The sequence below is a fragment of the Melospiza melodia genome, chromosome 4 (assembly GCF_035770615.1).
Source record: "Melospiza melodia melodia isolate bMelMel2 chromosome 4, bMelMel2.pri, whole genome shotgun sequence".
Classification (NCBI taxonomy): domain Eukaryota; kingdom Metazoa; phylum Chordata; class Aves; order Passeriformes; family Passerellidae; genus Melospiza; species Melospiza melodia.
In genome coordinates, this window is record NC_086197.1 from 6,557,842 (window position 1) to 6,583,548 (window position 25,707).

Here is a 25,707-nt window from a genome sequence, read left to right on the forward strand (position 1 = left end):
TTTAATGTTCATTTGCCAGCTTCCCCTGAGTGAGAAAAGACACACACTAAAGCCTCAGAACAACTACTAAGCAATCAGGAATGACTCTTTTCATGTTAATGCTGGTTTTGGCAAGCTCTTGAAGATAACAGATTAATAGCCATAAATTGAAAATTCTGCTCAGTCTTCCCCACTTTTACTATATTTACTTTCCATTCAGGGCATCAGAGGAATAGGTGTCAAAATCAGCCCACAGAAAGAGCATAAGAATTTCTACAAATACTAAAAAAACCAATCCTCTCTCCCTCTCATGGAGAAAGCAGACATGCATCTTTTGCCCTACAAATAGAGGCTCAGATTCCAGCAGCCATTTCACAACTGCTAAATAATCTTTTGGCTTCCAAATGTCACAGAGGTACAGACACTGTGTCAGAAACACAAAACATTGCTTGGCATTTTAAGAGAATGCTTTAGAATGGAACCGACTGCCCAAGCACTCACTACAGAGACCATTATCTCATTCAATTATGAAGATAATGACTTGCCTAGAACCAGAATTACCACATTTAAGGGAAGATTGTCCTACCTCCCACCGGTTTTAAAGATTAGATCTGCATTAGGTGCTCCCTTCGGATGCTGGTACCGAGGCCGCCGCTCACGATTGGTATTTGCTGGAGCTGGACGCTGTGCCAGAGACTGCAACATTTCTGGGATTTCAGGCACAAGGAAAGGAAATAGAAGAAAGTTCAATACATTTTCTATGATTCATTTTTACATAGGAATTTACACATGCACATCTCACTGCCATTTACACTTACACTCTGCTGTAGAGTTAACACTCAATAAGTTAATTACAAAAAGTTACAAGTTGTATGCACAGCTTTGATAAACCCAAGCTACCCCACAATATGAACTGGCATTTCCAGGTGTTCCTGCAGAGGGAACTGCCAGCAATGGTTTTCATCACAGATGCTCAAGAAAAGACCTGCAAAAAGACCTGCAACCTTTTCTTTCTGAACACATCAGGCACCACTTTCTTCATCAATGATCAGGAACAAAGACCCACAGCAGCACGAGTGGCCTCCAGATTAAACCTGCCTGGAATAGCAACAACTGGACAATGCTGCTGCCAATTAAAGACTCAGCAAGAAACCTGTCCTAAAATTAGGCATTGCCAGTCAGGTATTGAAGTCTAAGCTTGGCATAATTGGATCATTTTCCAGGGAAGTCAGGCACCTGAAGAAGGTGACTCAGCTGACCTACATTGCACCAGCTGTCCCACGGGAGGAGTTTTTCACTTTATCATCAGTGGGAACAAAAAAGAAAAGTGCAGAAGTGAAGCTCACACTGCCTAGTTTAGCCCTGGACAGCCAATTTATGGGCATTTTAAAGGGTAGTATTGTATTTTGCCATTTGGTAAAACTTAATATCTAAAATTTTATTTCATTTTTTAATGATAAAAAATTGTTTCTTTACCAGGCTAAGTTAATGCTTATTAATTAGCCAGTATAATTACAGATACATCACAGGAGGTAACCTTTGCCAATCTGTTAATAAATCTAATGGAAAGTATTCCACCTACAGTCCACCTGAGCAGGGATCTACATTACTCAGCAAACAGACAGATGGGATAAATGAAGGGGAAAAGTGGAATAAGCTGTTAAACAGATTATGTTTGAACTCTGTCTGGTTCTCCAATCTCTGGTAATCTCATTGGGACACACACCCATCACCTGCTGCACACACAGGGCTCTCAGTGGGGCTGAACTAGAGACTGATGAGGCTCCCTCAGCATTTACAGAATGCAGGTGGAACATTCAGTGAAGTTACCCAGGCAGTCTTGGGGAAGCTGGGAAACTGTGACTGATTCAACCTCTGTGCCAGCAGTCAGTGTGTCAGTACAGCCCTGTATGCATGTTGTGTCCACTGAATTCAGCACCCTGACAGCCCATGTTTGTGAGCATGGAACATCACCTTCCCCCCAGCCCTGTGTGCCAGCAGAGAGCCCTGGGGGCAAGGAGAGACTCAGCAGGAAAAGCAATGAGGGAGCCCTGCCAGGCAGGTGGGAGCAGCAAGCACTGAATGAACAAGCACATGCACATCTGCCCCCTCTGCCTGCTACAGCAGGGGAAAGGAAATATGGGACTGGGAAGTTCAGAACTGGAGAATGTAACAGAAGGCAGAGATGGCAGGGGAGCACAGTGTGTTTTCTAGGCTGAAGGCACATCACCAAACCTCTTTGGTTTTCTAGTGAAGAAATAAAATAATCTGCACAGAAAAGTACCAGTCTAAATTAGAGAACCACCCAAGTTCCTAATAGCTCTTTAAATTAAAAAATCTTTGTAATATACTAAGCCTTGCTGAAACATTAAATCTTTATCAGATACTACTTTGAAGTACATTGGTGAATTTCCATCTGTGAGCTACCCTGTGCAGATGAAAAGCACAACAAGTACATGTGCAAACGTTGGGACAACCCTGAGGCATCCTTCCAGAAATTGAGAATTCTTTCTCCCTCAGTAACTTCAAAGCTGCAAACAGAAATTTAAACCCAACACTTTCATTCAATGAGTAGGTACCAACTTGTCACAGACAGGATGACTCTTCAGAAGTAACAATCAACTGCAAAAATCTAAATAAAATATTGTTCCAAAGGTGAATGTAATTTGGCCTGTTTAATTTAGCCTCATTGAAAGGTCCTTTTTAGTTTGGTCTTACTCTGTATATTACTCAGGTTAAGATGCATCAACAGCTGTTTTAAAAAGGGATGCCAATTATGGAAAAACCTTTTGCTTCTGTGTTGACTTCCTTCCTATACTGTTTTATACACAGCAACTAAACAAAAACCTATGAGAAAAATTTTAAAAAGCCTATTTCCAGTTATAAATTCATATCAGTTTTCTGATTTTGTCCAAGAGAAATAAATCAATGTGATCCTTTTTTGGATATAAAGCACAATTGCTCACAGTAAAGTCCCAATGGGGTTAAACAGGTTCATTTTAGATATCAACAAAGTCATACAACAGTATAAAACCCAAATGCCTTGACCAGTACAAGTATTAGAAGTATCTAATGAGGAAAAACTCAGAACAAGTCTGAGAGAAGCACTAAAATGTCTAATTCTAGAGTCTCTCTCCACCTTTCTCACAAGTGGGCTTTGTAAGAGCAGAGTGTCTCAGGAAAGTTTCTGCTAATTACCATGTTTTACACTAAGAATATATTGTGTTACCACTTCAGAGCTCTGCAAACATTCTCTCTGGAAGATACTCCTTTCTACAATTACAAGTTTAGTTCTGGTACTATAGAAATTCTGCAAGAAGTACTGGATTCCATAGTGTTTTAAAATTAAAACTGCTTTAATTTCCCACTTCTTGATGAACAATGACCTTTCACTAAATGCCTTAAATGAGATTTCCTGCTAATTAACTACTCACACTGTGATTACCACCAGACTACAACACCTTTACAAAAAGAAGCAGAGCAAAAACTTCTGAGATGTTAAATGGAAACAGTAACATAAGACATCAGCTTTATTGGTCTGGCTTTGTTTACTATCTGAGTAAGCAGAGGGAAGTGGAATCTGAGGAAAAGCACAACCCAAAACAAACCACCCAACAACTAAACACATGAGGTGCACCTGTCTGGGGACTGTAGGATCTGCTGTATGAACTGTTTGCTTCCATCTGCCCAGGTTCCAAAGTGCCTGATTTGCCTGTCTTCAATACATAAATTAATCATGTAATCTGTAAAAAACCCTCACTTTGTTAATATATGCTTATGCTCCAGATTTGAGGTCTCCTAGAACCTTTACAAACTGAAGCTGAGGTAACATTTTATAGTTCTCTGGTGAAGATTACCTCGGGACTTGCAAGACTAAGGGGTCTAAATATTACTGATATCCAGAACAACTATTAATAGTTTATAAGCAGAGCTTAAATTGCACAGAATTCATCTTGTATCCAACTCAACTGCCTTGCAGTAAACATCACATTGATTTTAAATTACCTTAATTTTAAAGGACAAGCTCAGTTCTTCCCCTTTCCCAGAATAATGAAAATGCTGAAATTTGAGACCCACTTGAAAATTCCTTTTCATGGAACAGCTACAAAAACTTCTTCAAGTGTAACGACCAGGGAGGAAACAATAAATGACTAAAACTAAAATACAGGTTTTCCATAAGGACTGCAAATCAATAATTAGAGCTTCAGCTGCTAATCATCACAAATAATGCTTTCTGCAGATCCACAAAGGTTCTCCTGAGAATAAAAACTCAGTCCTTGGTGATTTTCTTACCCTGATAGTCCTCTTGTTCCTGCCGTTCATTGATATCCAAAGTGAGCTTTTTCATCCTCATTCTCTCCTCCTGTTCTGCTTGCTGCTGGTTCCAATGGTTTGCAGCAAGTTGGGAAGACATTGGTACATTTAGGATCTTAAACTGCAAATGAAAAGAAGTTTTTAAGTGCCATCAGAGAAAAAAACCCAACCAATACAAAACAATCCAAAATAGATAAATGCTATGGTTATTTCTAGGTTATTTCAATGAGGTACCTTCTACAGAAGTTCCTACTGTGAAGTGTGTTGTTGGTTTGTTTTGAACCTCCATTTCACATTAAGGAGCATAAGAAAATGCAAGAGCTGCTAAAGACACAGAACACACAAAAAAGGCTGAGTTCAAAACCTATAACACACAGTATTCACGTGAACAAAACCTGACTGTCTTTCCCTAGGAAGGCACAGCCATATGCTTTATTTCTTGTTTTCATAACAGCTGATTTGCCCACAGGGAATTGCCCTGGTCTTGAGCTAAAAGCACCACAGCTTGTCCAGAAAGCTGCATCTCCCTCCTCAGTCTCTTCCTTCAAAGAGATGAAGCCCCCTGAGCAGAATATCTACTACTACCCCTTGTGATAACAGAGGAAAAACACTTCAAGCATTTCACACATTCCCTGGAATTCTCTGGCCAGTACATTTCTTTTTAAGAATAACTCTGGCTTCCCAGTGCTTCTTCTTAGTCTAGAGACAATCATGGTGTCAGATTAAACTTTTCCTCCTCCCCCATACCCAAATGTGCCCACCACACATTCTGATTTAAACCCATTATCTGATTTGCCATAAGGCACACCAGGTAAGCTTGGCACTCCCACAGAAGTGCCCTCTCTCTGGAAATCCAGCTGATATTCTCAGGAAGGTGTAGGGAAGGTGATCTCTTTCTCCCCAGAAAATCCAATTTGTTACTTCTAGATATCTATTTTTTTACAATTGTTCCAGAACAGAGAAATAATTCTTAATCTTATCCACAACTGAAACAACAGTTCTAAGAAAATCCTTAATGCTAAAGTTTGCAAACATTTAGAACAACCTCTCTTCCTCCTTCAACTCCATGTCCATTAGAAATAATTATTTCTATGCCATAAGAAGGATAATGCATTTAAGGACAATCACTCTCAATATTCCATGAACTACTCTGAATCCTGCTCCTTGTTACTCCTCATGGGAGATCTACTCCCAAAGAAACAGAAGTAAATTCCTAAGTGTTCTTTTCTGTTACACTGTCAAAAGCTGCAGAGAGAGAAATTATCAAAACCTCTGCTGAGAAGATTTAGAGTAAAAGCAAAATCCTCACCACCTGGGGTTGGTATTTAATGCAATAATCACTAAAGAGTCTCAAGGTATCTCAGAGAGCAAAGCCCCACTGGCAGCAGTGATGAGTGTGAGAAGACTCAGATGAAGCACTGGAAAATAAACTGCCTTTGAAACAGTACAGACAGACTCTTGTAAAGATCTGAGAAAAACTTGGGTACAGTAAATCCCTAAACCCTACCAACTACAAGATGTATTTAGATGAGATTTTTTGGGGGTTGGGATGAGGGTAATAGCATATTATATTGAACATAAATATGAGCTTGTTATTAAGGTGTGCAGAGGAACAAAAATGGAAGTTGAAATTCCAAGAGCAGAGTAAGCTCTGGTTACTTATTGCTGAGCAGGCTGTGCAGGTTCCCAGATATCATCAACTGAACTTCAGGTAAACTACACAAATAACTAATCCATTAGCAGCATTTCATGATAAAAATCATTCCTCAGCTTCACCATTAAGCTCCTCATCCATTTTAATGTGGCCTTTATAAGTTCTCTGTTCTATAGATTTATCAGCTAAATGGGATTGGTGTTTTCAGACAGGATGCTTAAAGTAGAAAAAGGAAACTGAACTATAGAAGGGTGAAAATGAGAGAAACAGATCCAGAAAAACAACAGCCTGGCAATTAACAAAACACCACTGAGTCACTATCTCAAGGCAATCAGCTGCCACCTGAAATCAAGTCACTGATGACAATTACTACAGGATATGATGATTACTGAACAACTGAAACATTTCCTATTTGCAAATAGTGAAAAGGTGTATCAAAAAAACTCTTCTCAAATCTGTGAGATGGGGGCAGGATGGAGGATTTCTCTCTAAAGCATGTCAAACTGAATAAAAAAAATCATTATTTAGAAGACTAGACCACAAATTTTATAAAAATGCCATGAGATAAAGACATGAAGATATAAATGATATAAAAAATTTCACATTCAGGGAGAGATTTGACCATTCCATGGATATTATCCTTCTTTTATGAAGCCTTGCTAAAAATCTTTCAAAGGGAAGGTAATCTTTTGTCTTAGGCAGTAACCAAATTTCTTGACTTTCTTTTTACTGTCTGTATCTCATTTCAGTTCATACCTACCTGGCATAAAACTTCTGATTCAGAAACACCAAATTATATTAGATACAGCTCAGCTCTGATCCCTTATGATCCCAACTTTATTTCCCCTTGCTCTGTCATGGACCATGGATAAATCACAATGCCATCATCTTAATTTCAAATAACCATGTTAGGTTCTACTGCTACTAGTTTTCTAAGTTTTGAGGATAAAATATGATGTCTTGTCACTATCAGCCTGCAATGACCATTAATTTGGATTTATGCAGCTGGTAAATACCAATCAGTTGCTCTTGTATTACTTCCAAAAGTCTACTTGTCAATGCTGCACTAAAATCTGGGTGGATTTTCAAAGTTTTGAGGCTAAAATAAAGTGTTTTGAGGAAAAAATATGGTGTCTTGTCACTATCAGCCTGCAATGACCATTAATTTGGATTTATGCAGCTGGTAAATACCAATCAGTTGCTCTTGTATTACTTTAAAAAAACTACTTGTCATTGCTGCACTAAAATCTGGGTGGACACTGACATGTCAACTGAGTATTTGGCAGTGGGACTCCACTACCAATGTTACCCTTGGGAAGGAAGCACAGCACATTCCATTTTATTAACATTTCTTGTTTCAGGAGCACCACTGACAAAGAACACAGAGACTGAAATCATTACCAGCAGAGCAAACAAGTAGGCTGATGTCATTTATCACTCTGGTGGCTGTGCAGATGAAGTTACTTACAGCTTCCTAGGTTGCTGTAAACTTCTTTTAACTGTTTTAAAAATCTGAAAGTTTACAGCTATAACTTAACAGTGAATCACTTTAAAACTCACTGCACATTCTGCTTATGCAGATTTAAAATAAAGCATCGTAAGAAGAAATAATTATTTTCTTTTCAACTCCACCTCTTTTTCCTGCTTATTTTTCTATTAAAACTCTGTACTAAAACACATTTTTTTCCTGAATACAGAACTATGGACAAAGAAGCCTTTCATTAATTCAAGAGCTGAAGTAGTCTATAAAGCAACTGTTTTCTACATTTCTAGAAACACTGAGAGGAGTTTTGGCAGGAAGAGCCTACTCCAAAAACCAAATATTGGGGGAGGAGCAGGGAAAACTCCTGAACAAGTTCTGCTTTCTTTATAAGTTACATTTCTGCAATACTTTCCCCTTTAAATGGAATATGAAGATTCAAAAACCCTTGTAACTACAGATACTCCTGGTAAATTATCCTGAAAAAGCTAAACAACATTTTTTTTAAAAATGGAGTTCTTTTAAAGCCCTTGTCAGACCAATGACCACAGTTAAAAATGTCCCACTCAGAGCTTTTGTAGAACTTTCTATACCACACTGAAGTTCCAGCAAAACAGAACAACCACTTCCTACATGGATTTTTGAAATGTGTTTCATATGAATGGAGAGAAGGAGCCTACTCCAGGTTTATACACCCCAACAGCATTGGGGTGTATAAATTTAGGTAACAAATGTAAAAACCAAGCAATGACATGGATCCAAACACTTGAAATGCTCAGATAGATGGCATGAAACAATTTCTTAGGTATGCTTTCCATATAAATTCAGAGTAATTTATTTTCATCAAATTATACAGCCAAAATGAAAAGATTTCTTTAAAAGCCCTAAACCATGACAAGAAATCCATGTGGAATGTGTTAGGTACAGATTTGTGTACTGTGCATTTGCTGAGCTAAGAAAATTCAAACATACACTGGAGAGAAGAGCCAAGACTAACATACAGCTTAGCTGCATGAAGCAAGGAGTTAGTTTGTTTTATCAACCTGATTTTCCTTTAAGTTTCTCCAAGAGATTCACTCCATGCATTCTGGAATAGTCTCCTAACAGTGTCTTCAGGGATAATGACTTTTTTTCTTTTTGCAAGTTGAATAAATTCAGCCAAGTGGCAGTTACTTAGGAAATGGAACTTAGCAATGATCATATATCTTCATTTAAAGCTGAAAATGTTTTCAGGAAAAGCTGTAGAATCTTAAAGATTCTGGAATATTTCTTTTTCTTTCTAGTCCTTTCAATGTTCAGTGGCAGTTCACCAACCACATCTCTTCATCTTCCACAACTGTATCTAAAATACATGCATGACATACCACTGACCTACTGGTGGAATCATCAAATGTAAATAGTAATGGTATAATCTGACCACAGAATTTTTCTACATCATTTCTATTAACAACCTAGAATTCCAAGAAATTATATATGGTACTTTCCATGTGTCAAAATGAAACTGTCTGTATTTGATTTTGAGAAATGAAAGAAGAAATAAAAAATTCTGTGTTACTTTTTTTTGAAATGAAAGGTTTTTATTTCTTTAAACAGTATCTATACCTTACCTGCTGTTTGTTGCCTTTTCTTGTTAACATGACAAATGGCATTGTGTCCCCAGACTCTGACTCTCCTTCCCCACCTCCAAGTGGGGGGCCCTTCTTCAGCTGACTTTTGAGATGCAGAGGAATAGCAACATCCAACTGGTGCACTTTAACAGATTCACCACTCCTTTGCTATGAAAAAAAGTGAATTCTATAAATGATCAGATGCTGACACAGTCACTCAGGCTGGCAACTTTCATATTTTCACAACTGAGAAAAGGTTTTACCTTCCAGGAAAATGAAGATATATATCACTACATTTATTAGGCTTACTTTATTTTCCTTTTGTTTTCCTTGCTTGTGAAGAAGAAAATTACAGGGCAATCTCTTAGGGAAAGAAATCTAGAGACCTGATGAGACACACTGTAGAATGCACATTCTTCATTCAAGATTATTTTTTTGTACATCTTATTAATACATTTATTATACAGGGATTGCTACACTCAGTACTGAAATATTTACCAGATGTGACTAAGAAAACAAAGTACTAAAAAGCTTATGCAAATTTAAATGTATCTGCATTTTAAACCTATTAAAACCTAAGATTAAGTCAGAAGTTTTGTACAGTATCTGATGCACTCATTACTCATTCTGTAAAATATATGTCAGTGTATCATGTATTCACTGGGCAAACAATACAAGTAACAGCTATTTTACTAAAAGCCAAACAAATCATCTTCAGAGAAGAGGCCAAAACAAAGGAAAAAAAGTCTTCATTCCTTTAGTATGGTAACCTAAGCATTAATCACTTATTTACTTTAAGAAAAAAATCAACTACACTTAGCTGTACATCAAATTAAGAAAATAACTATTTATACCTGAAGATTTTCCAGCATCATTTTATCCAAGGCCTGAATGAAGTCCTCATCCTCTGCACAAGGGACATGCTTCAGTCCTCCTCCTTTAATCATTACTTCCTATTGCAATGGGAAAAAATCATCCATTACATTAGTTTCAGAAATAGGAATATTCAGTCTAGAAGTAAGTGGAAAATATCCTTAATGCTTCTATATCATACACAATCAAAAGATTTATAGAATGAAAATTTTCTAAGAAAGTTTTCAGCCTTGATTGTTTTTTTGAAAGTCATTATTTCCTGATTTATGGTCACTCATAACATTCTGACAGACTCTGTGTGTGCGTGTGCAGGTACATGGACACATACAAGATGTGGCAACAATAAAAAAAAAGTCTCTATCATTAACACACCTACTCTAATTCAATTTTCCATTAGGTCCATAAAGTTAGATGATATTTTCAGGGCAAAGGCTACCCTTCAATTTTTTTGGAAAGCACAACATGACAACAAAAATGTCAGAAGGCAGCACCATAACACATTGTTCTATAATGTTCATTATTTCCTTACTATGTAAGTGTAATTCAGGCTCAGCCAGGTGGGCTCTTTAGCTGCAAACATTATAATCTGTCAATCCCAAATTTGTATTGTAGGAATTTTGTATTTCTTGGCTTTTCTCCTTTTCTGTTTTGAGATCTAGTGGAACTGTTTTAGTGGATCTGTCAACCCCAAATTTGTATTGTAGGAATTTTGCATTTTTTGGCTTGTCTTCTTTTCTGTTTTGAGATCTTGGTTTACCTTGTTGTATCCTACCAGTTTGCTACTACTGCTGGCATTGCAAAACCATCATTTACACAATATTTTCCAGTCTAGGTACCTGTGAAAGCTCCCAGTCTTAAGAAAACTAGTTGTAGCAAATTTGACAGCATAAAAATTTTCAAAAGGTAATAACCAAAGTATGCATACATGAAAATAAGCTATAAAATGTATTTGAAAGAATAGCAGGAAGTGTCTTTGCTGTATTTTTCCAGATATGTTATGGCAAAAACATTGAGTAAAGAAAACCAAAGATGCAAATTCAATTCACTTATCTCCAGCTCAATACATACTGTATTCTCCTCATCAGTTTCATTTTCCTTATTGGAGTCCGTAAGATAATCCGTGTTCTCTTCTTCCTCTTCTTCACCCTCTTCTTCCTCATTGTCAGAGCCCTCCTGAAATATTCAATGTTAACTGCTGATTATCTAAAACAAGAAAGACAGCTGGTTCCTCAAACATTTTCCTAAACTCTTCATGTTGCTTAGTTAAGTCTTTGTAAATTTGTTTGGTTTTTATTTAATGTTTCAGTCTGAACTCAGCTTTATTACTAATTTCACAAATGTACAGCAGAAAACTGGCACTGGTGGCTGATCCATGCTGCCACTCAGAGGGAACTGCACAAGCTGGAGGAATGGACTGGCAAGAACTCAAGTTCAAAGAAGGGAAATACAAAGATCTCCAGAGGTGCCCTCCTCATGCTGCAACTGTTTCTGATTCTATTGATACTCATTTTTGGGTGAAGGCACAAACTTCAGGACCTTCAAGGCTGAGAGACATCTATTGAAAGAAAGCTTATTAATAAATCAACCAGCCCAAGCATATGGAGAAAAGCTGATCTGTATTTCCTTGATGAACTCATTTTCTTGTAACAATAACATTATCACGTCAGCTTTGCTGTGTCATAGTGACAAATCAGAATTTCTATGTACTTGTGGGTTTTTTTATTGGCTCCACCACTTTTGATTGAAAATATTATTAGCACAGTAAACAGGGAAGGCTTTATGCTCCATAAATCTTTTATTTATTCATATTGCATAGACATACTCTGAACACCTGTTAATTTTTCCTAATGACTGCTTTGACATTTAGTCAATACATTTGCTTCTAAAACAGATAAAGAAAGTCATCTGAAAGTGAGTTTTTTTCATGCCAAAAGCTGAAGGTATCTTCTTGCTGAGAAGCAGCACATACCCTGAGCAAAGCTGTCAGGTTCAAATTTCTGCCAAAATACGGAATAAGCCTCAGACCCTCAGTTTTCCACATAGACAGAACTGGGATGGGAATATCCTCACAGTACTGACTGGGCTGTGCACACCCAGATTTCACCTGCTAGCTCTGACTTAGAAGGGCTTCAGAAAGCAACAAGTAAAGAAAATCACTTTTACATGAGGCAAGGTAATGATTAAGCTCACCTCTTCTTCAGGCTCATTTACTTCACTTTCATTTCCAGATTGTTCCTCTGTCTCTGCTCCACCTTCCTCCTCTTCTTCATCCTCTTCCAGATTCTCTCCTTCTGTAATGGAATCCTTGGAATCTTTGTCATTCACAATTCCTGAAATTTGGAAAAGAGAAAGATTTAGAACATTAGAACACATATAACCACTGAAGTTATATGTGGAAGATCACATCAAAAGTCCATTGTCACTGAGCACTAAAACTTATAATATCTGAATGAATGAAACATTTCCTATATAGTTAGCTTAGACATAAAGGGTAATAATGTCCTGTCAGAAAAAGAGAAAAACCTTAGGGAGAAATGTTTGAAATCTCCCAGAGAACAGAAGAAGCTGTGCAAACTGCCTCAAAACATCCTCACACGAAATGTGGGCCCTACTGACACACACAACAAAATCTGAGTTCCAAACTACAGAGGCTGCACAAAATCAGCAGAATCAGAGACATGAAGCCCCTGAAGTCTTTGCTGTACTTCCCTCTACTGTCAATTAACAGTTTTCAAACAACAATTTTCTCAGCCTATAATAAACCTTTATGACTCCCTCCTATTGCTGAGGCTGTACTTGAAGCCCTGAGGATGTAGGTGCCTGCATGAAATCTCTGGGACAGCACAGTCCCTTCCACAAGTACTGCCTGGTGTGCTCATGCTCCTGGCAGACAGGTCTGACATTCTTACACTGAGTGTTTAGCTCATCTGGCAGTTTCTCTTGCTGACCTGCTTGCTTTCTGCCCCTCAAGATGTTTTAATTTACTTTGTGTGTAAAATATCAAACACAAATATCTTCTTTCTTTCAGTAAGGCATCCTTCAGTCTAATACCATTATCTGTACCATTTCTACAGAAGTGAAAAATTAGTCTTAGCTGTTTCCAGTGTTTCAGCATCCAGTTTAATCTTAGATATAAATTTCAGTCAAAATGTATTTAAGAATTGAGCATGGTTCTGATTCAGGAAAAAAATTAAGATCTGTTTTTAGAGAATGACTACTGCAATGCTTATGTCATCCAGTGAAAAATCCCCAAACTTCCAGCATACACTACTGTTCTTATAAATCCTTTTTTTTTCTTTTCTTAATTGACAAAGCCACTTAATCCTGAAGTCAGACTTCTACACCACTAGTTTCTCTAGGAATTTACTGAGGAGTCAACACAGTCACTATTCAGGCTGCCATTCCTTTTTAACATTTGACCAACTGCACTTAGGGTCAGCCATCAGAGCAAAGTTTTGTCAAGCTCCTGTTATTTGTAGGGAGGAAGTGCTGAGTACCTTTCAAAAGAATATTATCATTTATATAACTCATATATTTCTTCTTGGTTGTCATTTTGAGAGCATGAAAACCATGAGTTTAGATCACACCACAGGGGAATTCTAATCTGCTTTTCAGTTACTACATAGGGAATTTCAAGGCATGTCAATTAAATAAAGAGCATTATTTTAAAAAAAGTTTCTCCTAAAAATAGAAGTTGCAACCTTTTATGTGGCTTTTAGACATACTCATCTCACTGAATGAAAGGATTATTCTTAAAAACTGAATGTGTCCAAGTAGGTGAAGTGCTCTAATTAACACTTTATAAGTGTAAAATTTACATATAAACTCTTTTAATGAACAAGATTGTTTTCAAATAAAAATGGAATGTTAGATAATAACTCCATTTAACAATGAGTACAGTAGTATCCAACACTTTCTAAGAATGGACATGAACAATAGGTTTAAAGGTTAATATGATGATAACTGTTTAAATACTCACTAATCAGAATATTTTCAACTGAGCTGTGCTACCAGTCCAACTGTTTTTTCCTGAAATTAGTGTGATTACTACATTTTTCTGATTAAATTAATGATTTTCTTCCTCACAACTTGCACCATATGACTCCATAAATTAATATATATACACACACTTCTGCTCTCCAAACACTATTATATAAAGAGTATTCATACTGACTATTTTTTTACAACATTTATTACTTTAGAGTTATAGAGATTTTGTATGGTTAAGATTAGAAAGAAATATGCAAAAAAGGTACAAAAATGTTTCTATCATGAGAATAAATGATCATAACAATAACAAGTTACCTATTACCAACACAAAGAGACAATTTTAAGAACTACAGGAATTGTAAAAAACACCCAACTTCCCTTGCACATTTTCTTACCCAATTTTATTAAGAATTCTCGTTCCAAGTCTTGCACCTGTCTGACAGCTTCTTCCAGAGAATTGCAGAGCTTTATCTTTGGTCTCAGCAGTTCCAGGGTATCACTGATCATATAGTCTATGTCTATAGGAAAAGGGTGCTCTTTTGTCCAAACATCCAGACTTTTTTTCCACCACACATAGCGCTAGAACACCAAATATTGAAATCAATTATAGGCACACTGATGTTTATAAGCCATTTAAGTTATGAAGTTTAAAATGTTATGTTTGTACAGTAAAAAATGCAAAAGCTTTCATGTCACAACTCTCCTGTTTCATACAACTATTAGATATTTTGATAGCACTAAAACTTGGTTGATAAACATTAAGAATTGTAATTACTCTTATAAGTATGAAGACTGAACAAAAAAGCCCTGACAAGAAAGTGCCTTCCCATGGTAAACTCCTTCTACAAGAGATGACCATTTAACAACCAGCCAGCTTTTGATTCCATTCCCCAAATCTTTTCAAGAAAATTCATTTCCCCAAAGGCATATTATGGGGAAAGGGAGAAAGCATCATAAAAATATCCTAAGACTGCAGCCAGCTTCAACTGCCTTATCCAGTTTGCTTTACAATAAATTCACATAAACCTCTTACAGTGACACTGTAAAAAATTAATGCTGATTTTAAGTGAACCTAACAGTAGAACTTGAGAACCAAGGTGCTGCCAAAACTGCATCTGAAAATGAAGTATTAGTAACAGAATCTTACTTAAAGATACTTACTAAATGCTCAAGAGGAAGGTTTAGTGAAATTATTATGTGTAACAGGAATATAATGACGTTTTCCCCAAAATATTTATTTTTGCATTTAAAAATTAGACCATGTCATACTGTGAGCAGCCTGGTCTAGTGGGAGGTGTCCCTGCCCATGGCAGGGGGTTTGAACAAGGTGATCCTTGAGGTCCCTTCCAACCCAAACCATTCTGAGGTTCTGTACTTCAAAACACCATTTTATACCTAGCATGCAGATGAGTGATTTGTATCCTTAAGGTCTGAAATAAGTTATCGCCTTAATTTTAATTTTTTAATACTCTTGTTTTAGTATAAATTATAGAGAAAAGCAGAAATAAAAATAAATTAAATCCAGTAAGTTTTAGCAGGAATTTCATGGTCTGGAATTCCTCATTTCAGTGCTTAAACATTCATTATGGAATCTTTTCCTCACTTCATTACATTTATTGAGTCAGAATTTTCTTTGCTGCAACTTGTGCCCATACCTCTCATTATTTTACCATGCATGCCTGAGAAGTATCTGGCTCCTCTTTCTCTACAAAACCATTAGCTGAGGACAGCAGCCTAAATAATCTCTACTTCAAGTTCAGCAAACCCCAATGTGAGCACTGAGTGCCTCCAGATCATTTTGGCATAATTCAACATGACATATCACTTGAAACTAAAACTGCTACCAGACAGACAAGATTCTACAAATTACAGTGCTAGAGAACAATGAAATAAATACCTACCAGACTGACTTATATTAGCTTGTTAAAGAACTTTACAGATCTGCATAAAATTTAGAATACCTGAAAATATACAAGGAAGCAATCAAGTTTTCGCTTGCTGGATCCTCTGTCAAAATATTGCCCACAGGTATCAAGGATAGTACAGACAAGTCTGATTCTGAAAAGATGTTCTGGAGGGTCCAGTGGACTAGGACTGCCATCAGGGTTCACACCAAAGGAGGTGAAGGAATACAGAGTTCTAAATATTACAGCTGACTCCACCATTCGGTAATTGTAAAGCTCCCCCAAAAACTTGGCACTGCTGATCCGCCGTTGGTTGAACTTTGGTTGATTAACCTTTATCAAAAAAGAACAAGAAAATTCACTATCATGCAGACACAACAGAAAATTTAAAAACTCAAACCCAATCAACATTTTACAAAGGAAAAAAGCATATAAAAACGTTGATAGAAATTCTTAGAAAAAACCCAACCAACCAAATTTAAAAAGCCCAAACCCAACCAAACCAAATTAAAAAACTCCAAACCCAACCAACCTTTTACAAAGGAAAAATGTGTACAAAGAAGTTGACAGAATATCTTATAATAAAAGACACCTATTTGTGGCTAAAAACATTACATGAAAGTAAACATTAAAAAGTAGCTATGAAAGCTGGTCAGCTAGTAAGGTCCAATACATTTAGCATACACTCCATCTTAAATCTATGGTGACTTTTCAGTCAGAGAAATCTTGTAATTATAACAGCTTTTAAAATATGGACTGGCCTCCAAAGTTACTGGAAGTTGTGTAAATCTGTCTACACTGTCAAAGATATAGGAGGCAAAACAATTGTTTTAAGTAATGTTAGTTTGGTTTTGTTGGGTTTTTATGGGTACAGTTATTTTATTCATTTAAACAAACCTATACAAAGCAAGTAACTGAGGTAGAAAAGTCACCAGACAAAAAAAAAAAAAAAAAAAAGAATCCAAGGATTCCTTTCTTTAAGCACAATTATTTTAGCTTTCCTATCAACAGAAGTAGATGAGTGTAGCTCAGCAAGGATTCTGATTGTTTACCTCCATTCCTAGTCGAATATCCTCTAGCACTCCATCCACAACATGAATTCCCACATCTTCCTGGTAAAGGACCAACCCTGCTAAGAGGTTGGCTACACAGTGAATACTATTATATTTCACATTCCAGATGTTGATCATACAGCATATAACATAGTCCTTAACTTCTGCATCCTGCCAAGGCAGCTTGCGCATCTGTCTCAGGACCTAAACCAAATTTTAAGACAAGCTTCACATTTTAGCAGGTAAAATATCAAGATGTCATTCCCCCCTCTCTCTTGGCTGGGATGAAATCCCTGTAAGCACCTGCAAACAACCTTGTTCTTCCTTCAGAACCTTCCAGGCCTGCAGTGGCTATGGAAGATTTCTGAACATAACCCAGCTACTGATCAAGCTGTCCAAGGCTGTTCCATCATTTCCCTGCTCTTACTGTCTGTATTTAACTGAAGCCCTTTGTCCCTTACTCTCCCAACACAATGTACAGAACACAATGATTCTCATCTCACTCTCCCTTTGTTCAGCATATGATGCTGTTGAGAACACAGGTCCACAACTGGAGCATCCAATAAAAGAAATTAAACCCTTTTATTAATTTATTAAAATTTAACCATTTTATTCCTCTTCTTTACAACTGAAAAACCATAGCCCTCCCCAAGTATTTTCCAAAGTTACTACTACACCACTATCAGCAAAAACTGTATTAAAGATTTTGAAAGGATTTACCTTCTCTGTGGTGACCTTGGAGAGATCCTTGTAGAGAAGCTTACGGATATACTCCTGCAAAGGAGGACGTTTTTTCTTCACAGTTTTTTCAGCTGGAGGGGGATTACAGTAGTAATAGGCATTTTCTACCATGGTAACATAGCGTGCATCAAGATGCATTGCTTGTTTTTTCCTCATCATTTGTTCCTGGAAACAAATGCAAATGACCTGTTAGAGATGCTGACATGCCACATGTTCAAGACAAAGGCTTTTAGAGCTACATTTGGGATAGTTTTCTGCAACTCTTCATATTTACTCTAAGTTAAAAGCTTGGGTAGAGAGAAAAAAAGACAAAGTACATATATATGGTTCTGTGTTGCTCTTTCCATGGTCATTTTTCTTTATGATCCCTATTTTCATAATGGCTCACCTGTGGCAAAAAAGGTTTCAGAAAAGTATTTAAGATTTAACTCAAAATCTTAATGCTATTCTTCAGATAAATGGCTCATAAGACTACTAGGAACTCTGTTTAAAACATTATTTAACTAGATTTTATTTAACTAAAGTAGCTGCAATATTGATGTCTTAAACACAGTGAACTATCATAAGACTGCCAATCTACTTTTTACATCAGCATCAGAGAATTTTTGATGGTTTCATGTGAATTTCCAAAGGTTTAGACAATAGAATTTTCCTTACTCCATGCTCCATTACTGCTGTTTACCCAAGCAGAATCGACTGCAAGAAAAACAGAATCTACCATAAAGTAATGTTTCAGGAAAAATGAGACAAGTAAGACTAATTACTGTGCTTAATTGTCATGATTGTCCTGTTTTCCCCACTTAGTAAAATCTTTTCTCCATACTTCACTTAAGATATGTAAGTCAAGATTTGTTTTGTGGGGTTTAAAATTTTCTTTTATCTAAGATTTCTGTATAAGAATGAAAAAAAGCAGTTCTAAGCTGCTGATTTTTACAGTTGAGGATGAGCTTAATTCCATTATTAAATACTTTTTAGTATGCACCTGTGTAATTATATATATATAGGTGTAATTCAGTAAGTGATCCTATATACTCTAAATCACACTATGGTGGCTCATCAGGAAACTGGACCTGTGTAAACTTTATTGGCTGGTTACACAGTAACTTATAACTCCTAATAAACAAAATTAACATCTAAGAACTCTTTCACACACACAAATATTAGTACATCAATTCATGCAGTCCAATAAACCAAGCAAGAGTTTAAACCTCCTTTGATTACTGGTGAGAAAGCACTATTTTTCATGCTCACTACTTTTCATGCTGGTGGCCTTTACGCTAAACCTGAACAATTTAAAATTTCTTTTATAAGGCAGACATTTCAGCTCAAATGAAATGTCAATGCACTCAAAGAGCTCCATAACCCTGAGTTTCAGCTGCTAATTCAATGAGGAACAGCAGCTTTGTGTAACATAGTAACCCAACAAATAATCCAAGTTTCCTCCTGGATTTAGTCATCTATCACCAGGAAGGTCTCCATCTGACACCAAGCCTAAGGCATTTCATTCTTAACCTTTTCCACAACACAAATGGTCTTTCCTTTGATTCCATGTGAGACTGTTCCTTTCCAAATGGGAAATTTCTCTCAGTAGCAGCACATTTTCCTACAAGCACCCAACAGATGCACAAGCACATAACAACTGAGTACATAAATTGTTTTATGTGGGAAAAAACACTTAGAGTAGAAAATTCCCAAACTTTACCATGTCATATATGTTAATGTTACCTTTGAAAATGTTTCACCTTTTCTAGATAGATCAAGGGAAAATAGACCTTTGCTGCCTTAAAAGCATTTATCATGCTATGCTATAAACTGAAAAATGAAATGGGTCAAAGTGAAGCAGAACAGAGAAAATGGCAAAAGGGCTTGCAAATAACATTTTAAACCCCCTAAATCTACACAATTTGTGCATTTTCCTGTTATAAAAAGTTGTACATTATACTGGAAATAATAGTTTATCATTTAAATGTTTTTTCCCAGAAGAGACAATATGCACTACCTGAAGTCTCAACATCACTGTAATTTATTAGGTTTTGAGCAGTCCTGAGTGTGTGTTCTCACTGTAAGTGGATTGTATTAGTCTTAAACTCTACTTATTAAAATCTTCAGCATTTCAAGAAACTGTTTCAGTCCTTTGTCAGCTAAGGCATCAGATGGACAGGCAGGAAAGAGAAATCATAACAGTACACTGTTTGTAGTGATAAAAACCTTGATGCAATTCAGAAGAAAAAAGCAAGACCTGTGGTCCAAAGTGCTTTAAGCCCATCAGCTATTTTGGGTCCTCATTTCTCTAGGCTAAAATGAACAACTACACAGGTAAAGCACTACATTTGAAGATTAGGTTCTGATAAAAACAGACCACAAACAACATTAAAGTATCCATGTTAAAATATTAAAACTGTTTGGGTTTTTCTTCTTGGTGAGTGGCACAATCTTTCTGCATGCAGCATATATTGCAGAAGCATTTCAAAATAAAATGTGGTGACCATTAGGAAAAAAAAAGAAAGTAGTAACTAATCAAAACCTAAGCATCATGAGAATTCCAATTTTGGAAAGCATTTCAGCATAACTAACATCAGATTATAGCAAGATACTGAAACTGTTCAGCTCCTGCTTCCCTTTAATGCCTGCACTGCTACTCCTTCTGACAGTTCCAAATGGAAATTTTTCATTTCCTGGAAGCATGTTATTGTTACAGAGAATTAACTCAGTTCTTCATGAACTGCATTTACTTTGCCACAGCCTCTGCCTGTACAAACAACATCTCCCAGTTTTAAGAGCACCAGTAAAAGCAGCCACACCAAGGAGGAAGTCACCATGTACCTTAAGTTCTGGATATTTACTAACACAAGTGATCTGCCCCTCAAGCTTAAGACAATTGTCTAAGTTAAATGATTAAAAATGCATCAGGAACCTTTTAATATTCTTTCAGCCAGACCACAATAGTATAATACAAGAATTTGACATTTAAACTCAATTATGTTACAGAAACTTAGATCAAGATGAAGCTGATCTTCCTTTCAAAGCTCCAATTCAAATAATCCAATTCAAGTAATTCATTTATCAATTGATCAATCCTAAAGCCAGTCTAGTTTTACATTAGTATTTTAAATTACATAAAGGACACTGAATTTGAAAGATTTGCCAAGAAGACCATTACTAGAAATAAACATTGTCCTAATAACAGGAGAATCTCTAAATAATCTGCAAAACATGAAGTAGTTCCACAAAACCAGGATATGATCACTAGAATAAGTTACTGAATGCCACTAAATTTGCAATGCTCTTACAGAACACTTTACTTCTCAATAAGTAATTTTTCCTTAATTACTTTTAAAATCCATTCTTAACTATGACTTTCTTCTACACCAGGACAAAGCCACATTGTCTTTAATAAGAGACATGCAGCCTGTTTGGAATCTTACTACAAAATACATCATCAGCAGTAAAGATTAGGACCAATAATTATTTAGAGGATCAACAGGCCTTAATTCCACCCATAAGAGTAGATCAGCTTTACAATTGCTTAGATTTTTACCACAAGATTGTTATCAGCTTGCTTTGAGAGAAATCTTTTCCACAGTTCACACTAACTTGTACCATAAGACTATGATCCAATTTGTTTAAGACTATTTAAGTCAGAATTAATCTCTGTAGGTTTTTTAGGGGAATGTTAGAAAATGCAGTTATTAAGATGGATGCAGAATAGAATTCTATTTAGCCTGTTTTACATCTTAATAAATAGATAGTCCAAACTTATTTGCCATCTTTCACCTTCTCCTGGCTCCTCAATGAATAAGAAAAGACCACTCATCCAAAGCCTTGTGAGGCTTTAAGCCTCAGTAATTCAAACAGTGTTTGTGGTTTGTCTTGCACTTCCCAGTTAAGCCATGTTTAGCATTCATCCAGCAGATTCCAGCAATCCAATCTAACAGTCAGCATTTTTATAATGCACAATACTAGAAGCAGTCAGTTACAAAAAGCAGCTCTGGTATAAGTATTTAATTTTTCCTGACTTCTAAAACTTTTATTAACTACCATAAAGTGATAGCAATGAGTAAAATGTCTTTTAAAGATAATGGAACTGAGTTTTCAAGGGAAAAAACCTTGATTATGGAAAGGAATATATTTCACAATACAACACATCAGCTAGAAAATCTTTACAAAATTGAGATTCAAACCTTTCAAGATACAAAGTACACTTGCTACAAAAAGCAGGAGCCAAGAAACTGGCAGTTAATTTCCCCATCTCTTTCCTCTCATGACTGCACCACCTCAACAAATGTTCTGACATTCAAAGAGGTTCAGAAAAAAACAGTATTTTGTGGGAAAGAAATTGTACAACAATATATCCAAATATGCAATAGCTTCTCCATTAACTAGAGCACAAGAAGAGAGAATACTGGTTAAGGGAAAGTGAATCTGTCTTTGAAGATCTTCTTCAACCATGTCTGACTTGGTGTCATGCCCTGGACAGAGAGTTTTAGGATTGTCTCCCAAGTCAGGATATATATTTTTCAGTTCTTGTTATTATTTATTCAGTTCTTGTTATTTTTAAGTCGTTGCCAGTACTTCTCCAGACTTACAGATCCCAATTCTAACCTTAATTCCCAATCTCTACTTCTAGGACTGCTTCTCTTAGTGCCTTCAGAAACTTTTTTTTTTTTCCACATGTAGAACCCCAGATCATTTTACAGGGCATAGAAACCACCTCTTGCACAAATGTCTTCACTTTCAGTTGAAATCATGTTTGGTTCTTTTTAATACTATTTTTCCCCTCAAACACTATTTCAGGCATGTTCAAGTACAGCTACAATATTCTTTCAACCTCATTCTCTGGGTTTGCAGAGGATGAGGTTGCAGAGTAGTTCAACAGCAACAGCTTTGTACTTCAGAAATTGAATTCCTTTTCTTACATTTTTTTTCAATACATCAAAAGGGTTCTAGGTCAACTGGAGCTCTAGAGAATAGTTTCAGAAAGATGTAATTTAAGTCAGAACATGACACCCTCCCCCTTAAGACAACAAGTTTTCTCTTACCAGAAGAACACTGGTTCTTAGGTGAGATTCTGGTGATCTGAAGAGGAATCTTCCACAGGTTTCCAGCAAGGTACATGCCATTTCAATATGGTGATGAGAGAAGTCTGACAGAAGCATCTGGAATGTATTTATATGAAGCACAGCTTGTTAAACATCTTTTTCAGCAGCAGAAAACATGAAGTTATATCTACCAGACTGGACACAATGCTGGGGGACTAAATTCTTTATGGAATAAATGCCAGTGGATTTCACTGATCTGATGTCAGGATTGGCAAGGCCCTGGAACAGGTTGCCCAAAGAAGCTGTAGATACCCCATCCCTGAAATGTTCAAGGCCACTTGGATGGAATTCTGAGAAACCAAGTCTTGGAGGCTGGAATAGATGATCTTTAGGGTCCCATCCAACCCAAACCATTCCATGAATATTCAAAAGATTATTCTCATTTAAAAATTCTTATAAGAACAGGTTATGGACCCCAAATTTAGGCTTCAGAAGAACAGGACCTTTTGAAAGACCAGCATAAAACCACCCAAACCACCCAATAACACTGCACAAGGGCACAGTAACCTCAGAGCACACCTAACTGCACTGTTTGCAGTTAAGCAGTAACTAAAATTAACACAGCTTTGCATTTTACAGCATTTTATACACAAGAGAGGTGAAATCATGAGTGATTATGATTTCTTTAGGAATTCAGCTTTGATATCTAACAAGTCAATGAATAGAAACTACTCATATAGGAAGTGATGTTAAGCTGTGAGTCTCAAGCATCTTTTATTAAAGGCACTTTTATTTTTTAAAATCTATTTTTAATTTGGGACTTGACATCAAGGTTTGAATGTTTATCAGCATGCAAAGTGAGATGATGTGCCTACAGATTAATGCTTTCCAGAGATGTTTTACTCCTCAACAAACAAAACCTCGTGCTAAAATGGCATAAAAGCCTCTCCTTGCACAACTGAAATGCTTTTCCCTCCCTTACTGTTATTTTCTCCACAGAAACATTAATTAAAATCAACATTATGGAAGTTTTACAATGTACAGCAGATTAGTAAGTAGCAATGACTGCCATACTTCCAAAGAAAATGATGAGCAGTTTGGTTACGTCCAAATGTAGAATTTTATTTTAATATACTCCTCCCATTAGAAGAGGTAAAACCTTCCAACTTCTACAGCAGCTGTAAAAGTCTCCTCAGACACAGCAGCCACAGGTTTAAAACATCCATGGAATGAATTCAGGTAGCAGCAGCAGGTAAGTAAGGGGAATAGGATGGGGACACACTGACAGCACACACAGGAGTACAGGACTACCACAGCACCAACCTTTAAACAGTGCAGAGTATCGTTTTTGGAGAACATCTTAAACTTGGTGAGCTCACCAATAAACCTCACAGTTTTATTCTTTGTTTCAATGTTGATCTGGTCCTTTTTTCTTACCTAAAAAACAGCCAGAAATTGATTGCAGGCCCTCAAAAACACCCACTTCTAAATTACTTTGATCTGAACATGCACAAAACAAACCTGGGAATTCAGCAGCGTTTGGTACCACTTTGTTCCTCAAGCTCCACCTTCACTTCTCATTGGGTTTCTTAAAACCCTCCCTACAACCTTGTTTCTTCAGAAGATTTTCAATTCTTTTCCCCATCTCCTTACCCCCCAAAACAATTAATTCCTCCAACATATCTATTCCTAATTACTCTAACATCCTCCTCCTTTGCCACAATGAAGCAGAGATAAAGAATTCTAGATTCTACATTTTCAGAATCAATAAGAAGTCTCCATGTGAATAGGGCCACTTGTACTGTCCTCAAGGTAACATTAAATATTGATGGTTTTTTAAAGTCAGATTTAGTAATGTGCAGAGTTTTGAAATTACTGACATTCAGCATAAATTCAAGAACCAAACACAGATACATATCTATGTCTAAACATAACCCACAAAATAGAAAATTGTATTTCCCCAACAGAGAGAGGTTTTTTGAGAGAGTTAACATTGTTAAGATTCAAGTAAGTCTGAGCAATTTAGACACATTTTTAATGTCAATATTAGAAAAAAAATAGAAATCTGTGCCACAGAGCTCAGAAAATGGTGAAGGAATCACCACTGTGCACCACAAGAAGTTTGGTTATAACACTTAAAAAGAAAGTGAAGGAAACAACACTGAAAAATACGTTTGTGTGGAAGATTTTGACAGATGAAACTGTAAAATCTAATCTGAATTAAATACTATATGATAACAGTGATCACTACACTAGTAGCCTTGTAGTGGAAATTTTAGAATTGGTCAGGTCTCATTTTAAAAGCAAGTTATTAATTTACAGAAAACTCAACACAGATGGAGTAGAATATCTAATTCTTGTAACTTCTGTTGTAACTGTTGTACAGATCATTTACATAAATATGTAAATTTTATGCATTTTTGTACAAAATGCATTTTGTACATTTCCTAAGCATATAAGGAAAGTTACAAAAACTTCTCTTTTACAATGACTCACAAAGTTACAAAACTTTCTCTTCTTTTTTCTAGAATTGCTGAGATAACAGAAGAATATTCACTGAATTTTAGAAGTGGTATCTACACAACACAAAGTGGGTTTTTTCCCCAAAGGTTGATTTATGAGATGAATTGATGGTTTTAATAAAAATATAAATCACCAAAACATACATGGAACCTGAAATCCCCTTTGAGCATGGAACAGAGATCCTCTGCCACATCAGACATACAGGGATGCAGTGTGGCAACCAGTCTTGCATAAAATGGTAGCAAATCCAATCTGCAAACAAAGGAGAAGATAAAATAAACAATTTATAGACAAAAAAGTATTTATGTGTACAAATATGGGTATCATTTTACTTGTGAAAAGAGTCAATGCACTGACAGAACTACATATATGCAATTTTTTTGGCCCACTTCAGAATTCAGTATCATTTAAAAATAAAACAAGAAAGTAAATCCCCATATCCTGTTGGAATAATTCATAGTTCATTTCCTTTTTAACTCCTGCCATAGGTAAAATGCTGAATACCATCAACTACAAAATCTGACCTTCAATAAATTACCAAACAGAAAGAA

At 36.3% G+C, this 25,707-nt stretch overlaps 1 protein-coding gene across 2 annotated transcripts in view; it reads right to left on the bottom strand.

The window, feature by feature from the left end:
* The window catches only part of UPF2 (UPF2 regulator of nonsense mediated mRNA decay), a 54,064-nt gene that overhangs the window by 7,079 nt on the left and 21,278 nt on the right, over window positions 1–25,707 (bottom strand). The window contains exons 9-21 of one of the 2 annotated variants that reach the window (XM_063153724.1): window positions 25,300–25,408; window positions 23,957–24,070; window positions 22,634–22,750; window positions 17,574–17,759; window positions 16,854–17,057; window positions 15,859–16,134; window positions 14,293–14,476; window positions 12,098–12,237; window positions 10,976–11,080; window positions 9,889–9,987; window positions 9,035–9,202; window positions 4,273–4,414; window positions 566–686 (exon numbers count right to left, since the gene is read on the bottom strand). In XM_063153724.1, coding sequence (XP_063009794.1) covers window positions 566–686; window positions 4,273–4,414; window positions 9,035–9,202; window positions 9,889–9,987; window positions 10,976–11,080; window positions 12,098–12,237; window positions 14,293–14,476; window positions 15,859–16,134; window positions 16,854–17,057; window positions 17,574–17,759; window positions 22,634–22,750; window positions 23,957–24,070; window positions 25,300–25,408 — 1,965 coding nt within the window. Of the gene's footprint in view, window positions 1–561; window positions 687–4,272; window positions 4,415–9,034; window positions 9,203–9,888; window positions 9,988–10,975; window positions 11,081–12,097; window positions 12,238–14,292; window positions 14,477–15,858; window positions 16,135–16,853; window positions 17,058–17,573; window positions 17,760–22,633; window positions 22,751–23,956; window positions 24,071–25,299; window positions 25,409–25,707 lie in introns of those variants that run through there. The other variant, XM_063153723.1, reaches the window with a different exon arrangement.